Source organism: Galeopterus variegatus, unplaced genomic scaffold (genome assembly GCF_000696425.1).
Source record: "Galeopterus variegatus unplaced genomic scaffold, G_variegatus-3.0.2 Scaffold12226, whole genome shotgun sequence".
Taxonomy (NCBI): Eukaryota; Metazoa; Chordata; class Mammalia; order Dermoptera; family Cynocephalidae; genus Galeopterus; species Galeopterus variegatus.
The window spans coordinates 30,459-34,986 of record NW_007738337.1 but is presented as its reverse complement, the minus strand read 5'-3'; the positions used below and the strand labels follow the sequence as shown (position 1 = coordinate 34,986).

General features: G+C 61.0%; 1 protein-coding gene across 2 annotated transcripts in view; it reads left to right on the top strand.

Moving 5' to 3' along the window:
* The first annotated feature begins 668 nt into the window (after positions 1–668).
* LOC103610997 (catechol O-methyltransferase-like) overlaps positions 669–4,528 on the top strand; it is a 12,311-nt gene continuing 8,451 nt past the window's right edge. The window contains exons 1-3 of one of the 2 annotated variants that reach the window (XM_008595049.1): positions 669–947; positions 1,951–2,144; positions 3,010–3,141. In XM_008595049.1, coding sequence (XP_008593271.1) covers positions 812–947; positions 1,951–2,144; positions 3,010–3,141 — 462 coding nt within the window. In that variant the 5' untranslated portion in view covers positions 669–811. The remainder of the gene's footprint in view (positions 948–1,950; positions 2,145–3,009; positions 3,142–4,528) is intronic. The other variant, XM_008595048.1, reaches the window with a different exon arrangement.

The window sequence follows — 4,528 nt, the reverse complement described above, 5'->3', positions numbered from 1 at the left end:
AGACACCACGTGTGGCTGTCCCTGAGGGGAGTGGCGAGTGGGTCTGTGCTACTGTGCCTGGCCTGGGAACCGCCTCGCTCCTAACCTAATTACAGGGCCACACGGTTTGTCGGGCTCTCAGGAGTGTGAGTGTCTAGCACGTACCCCATGCGAGGGGCCAAGGGGGCTGCACAGGGGTGGGGCCTCCCCCTACCTAGGTGTCTTCTAAGCCGGCTGGGAGGTGACAGCCTTGGCCCATATATGCCTTTGTATTCAGAGGGTCTGTGGGCTGAAGCTGTCCCCCAGCTCAGTCAGGGCAGTGGCTCCTCCACCCAGGGCCGTCAGGGAAAGTGCCCAGGGCCGGGGCTATGACAGGGCAGGCCTCTGTGCAGGACTAGCAGAGGCACAGGACACATACCTGCTCCACCCACCTAAGGGCGCTAGAGGACGGTGGGGAGCTGGCTCCCAGGCGCAGACAGTTAGGCAACTGAGCACGTGACTGGCTCCTCTGAACCTTGACCCTCCATCAGTACACAAGGAGTATGGGTGAGTCAGGAAGGGCACAGAGCACAGAAGCCACTGCCCCTCCCTGTCCTCCCTCCTTCCCTTCTCCTGTGGACTCACCTGCCTCCCTTCTCCCTTCTCCGCCTCCTCCCCTCTCCACGCCCCACCCCGCCCTCTAGCAGAGGTGGAGGCCGGAGCTCTGCTGTTGGCAGCTGCCTCGTTGGGCCTGGTGCTGCTGACGCTGCTGCTTCTGCGCAGAAGCTGGGCCTGGGGCCTTCTTCTCATCGCCTGCTGCGAGTACGTCCCTCAGCCCATCCACGACCTGCTCATGGGCGACAGCAAGGAGCAGCGCATCTTGCGCCACATGCTAGAGCATGCCAAGGAGGGGGATCCACAGAGCGTGCTGGAGGCCATCGATGACTACTGCTCGCAGGAGTTTGCCATGATCGTGGGCGACCAGAAAGGTGGGTGACCCAGCTGGCAGGCGGGCAGCACAGCCCTGCCAGGAGTGGCCTGCCAGCACCCCATTTCTGGGTGGTTGGGAAGCTTGGGACGGGCCCAGATGGGGGTTAGGGGCTTATCTGGAGCCCTGGGGGCCTAAGCCGCAGGCCCAGCCTCTCACTTCCTGACCTGGACACCCATTGCGGGACTCTGTACCCACCCAGACCAGTGGGGAGAGAGCGATGTTAGACCAAAAAAAAAAAAAAGTGCTTTGTAAAGAGAGCACCAGCCCAGGAAGGCCCATAGTCCAGGGCCCCGGAGGTGGGAGTCAGGCTCTGCACTGTCCTTGCCACGGACTACTCAGTGGACACTGGTCCCTGGTGACTCCTCATGTCCCCACTGCTGGGGAGGCCCCCACAGTCATGGGGTTTGAACGTGGTATAACTGTCCTTGAACTCTGCCCAGCAGGCCTGGGACCTGCCTAGAGACCAGCCAGTCATGTTCTCCCAGCTCCCCTCCCTCCCCCATTGGTCTGCTTCTGACCTAGGACTTCAGGCTGGGGCAGAGGCAGGCCCTGCTACACTCCCTGGAGTCTGTCCCTGGGGACAAGACTGCCCCTGCCCAGCCCCCTCGGAGCCCATGACACAGCATCCAGCTCTGGGGACCCAGGCGGGCCCTGAGGACAGGGTGGGGGGGCTTCCAGAGAGGGCCACTGTGGCTTAGGGTGCATTGTGGTCAGCCAGGGAAGGTGGCAAGGATAGAGGGACCAGTGAGTGCAACGGTGCAGAGGCCTGAGGGACCATGGGATCCCCGATGGTATGCACAGTGGGCACCAGGTCCTCAGGGCCAGGGATCTGGGAGGTAAAAGACCCCCAGCAGCAGGTAGGACGGGTGGAGGTGAGAGGGCCAGAGGTTGGGCATCCTGGAGGGGCTGTAGCTCGGTCAAGAGAGGAGTGGGGCCCAGGACGGGGGTCGGGTCCCCCTGCCTCCACTTGCACTCACATCCCTCTCCCCTCGACCCTGCAGGCCAGATCATGGATGCCGTGGTGCGGGAGTACCAGCCCTCGGTGCTGCTGGAGCTGGGGGCCTACTGCGGCTACTCGGCCGTGCGCATGGGCCGCCTGCTGGCGCCTGGTGCCCGGCTGCTCACCATCGAGCTCAACCCTGACTACGCTGCCATCACCCAGCGTGTGCTGGACTTCGCGGGCCTGCAGGACAGGGTGTGTACGCCTGAGCTGGGTGAAGATAGGGATACTGAGGCTCAGAGGGGCCGGGGTAGGCCAGTCACCCCCAAGCCGGGTTCAAGCCCTCAGTCACAGAGCACCCACTGTAACCGGGCCCCACAGTGCTTCCCAGGCCCAGCAGCAAGGAAGGAAGCCCTGGCAGCTCGGTGAAGGGTTCCTGCTGCCCCGCTCTGCACAGCAGGGAACTCCCAAGGCTGCCCTGGGAGAGATGGGGGCAGAGCGGGGACTTGTCTCTCCAGAACCCCAAAGAAAACCGTTGGGTGAACAGTCATGTGGGTGTCCAGGCAGGTGGTCTCCTGTTTGTCCCCATGGGCGCGGGCACTGACAGAGTGCTGTTCCAGGGGTCAAGAGAGAAAATTACAACAAATTTAGCTGAAAGATCTCTATTGGCTTTATTTGTGATTCTAGAATTGGGCAACACTTCATTTATAAAACAGAATAAAATAAAACAAAATAGTATTCCAATGAGCTGAGCAGAGGAGTTTGGTTTTGTAGAGAGAAAAGGGCTGAAGAAAGCAGAAAAAAAGAACAAAAAGTGGACCGGTCATTTCAAAGTGACTTTCCTTATAAGGTGGGAACAGAGAAGTAAGTGCTTGGTTAACATTAGGTTGCTTTTTTTGGGTAAGCATTAAAGCAGAGGGAATAATTGAAACTGGCCTATTTGGGAAATTGGCTGTTGTCTCTCCTAATTTCTCGGAAGGTCAGAGAATAACTCAGTTTTGCTTTGGTGAACGAGGAACCTCAGCACGAGTGACTCCATTTTGGTTCTTAGTCTGGTCTTTTGAGGCCTAGTGCAGGAGCTCAGTCCCAAACAATGGCCTATAACTTTGATTTAACACAGGTAACAGTTCTGGTCGGGGCGTCCCAGGATATCATCCCCCAGCTGAAGAAGAAGTATGACGTGGACACGCTGGACATGGTTTTCCTCGACCACTGGAAGGACCGCTACCTGCCAGACACGATCCTCCTGGAGGTGAGCCACCACCCGCCTCGCCAGGATGGGCCTCCATGCTGCTGCAGGGGCCGCCGGCACCACCTGGTTGGTTGGCCTCAGTCTCTCTGAAGAGCCAGGTGCCCCAGCTAAGCCCTGCTGAGGGTGGCCCTTGGGGACAGAGCTGGGCCCTGGGGGGCAGCCGTGGGCACAGACCTCACTCCAACCAAGGTACCACGAGGACAGGGAGCACAGAAGGCTGAAGAGGCCCTGGGGAGGAGAGGGGAGGAAGGGGGTTCTGGGCACGGGGAGCTGGTCTAGGGGCCTGACTGGGTGGCCAATTGAGAATGGGGGTGCCAGCCCACCTGGACAGGGCACGGTGCCACCAGCTAGTGGGGTGAGCGCCATGGACCAGAAGGCCTGGGCAGAAAGGGCACAGGGCTGAGGTACAGAGGCAGAGCTGTTCTGGGCTGGGTGGTGGCTTGTGCTGGCTCAGGGGGAGGGGTGTCTCCTACAGAGCTTCCTCCTGGGTCCCTTGTGCAGCCCCGCACCCTACCCCTAGACTCTACCAGCCCCACCTGGTGAGGACCCCCAGTGCCTCCCTGAGTGAGGCTGAGCAGTGACTGCTGGCCCATCCTCAATCCCTGGATGGCTGCGGCTTGGTGACCCTTTGTGAGCTGACACTTACGGAGTTTCATACTGATGACACGCTAACTTGTCCCTCCCTGGTAGTCGAGAAGGGGACACTGAGCAGCTCCTTGGCCTTCCCCTAGGGCTCAGGATGCTCGGCCTCCCCACGGCCTCCCCGCCCAGTGCCAGTGTGGGGTCGTCCCACGTTGCTGTCTGGTGCCTGCTCACCTGCAGCTCTCCACAAGCCAGATGCTCCACTGTGGGACCATGGGCATGAGGGGACAGCCACCCAGGCCCTGGGCACAGATGGGAAGGAGCCAGAGTTTTACAGACCTGGTGGGTGCAAAAGGGCACAGAACGTTCTGGGAACAGGACGAGTCAGGGCATGGAGGGCTTGGAGCAGGTGAGGGTGGGCTTAGACTTGTTAGATCCAGAAGATCCCTGGCAGCCTTGTGGGGAGTGGAGCGGGATGGCTGGCGGAGGGCGTTTCAGAGGCCCCCAAACCATATTGGCGCGGTGCTAAGCCCTGCGAGTGGAGCACGAGGGAAGACCTGGGGCCCAGAAGGTGACCCGGAGGACCTGTGTCGGGAAGGGAGAAGGCAGTGGGGACTGGATGGCCTTGGGCCAGGACAGGGAGGCTGCGAGGAGCCCGTCTGGGCAGGGGGATGCCCAGCCCCAGCAGCGGGGGGGGGGGAAGCTGCAAATTGGGTTTGAGGGCAGAGAGCAGGCGGCTGGCCGGGCAGTGCTTGGTCGGGAGAGACAGACCCACAGCTGGGCTGCGTCCCAGGGGGTGGATCTC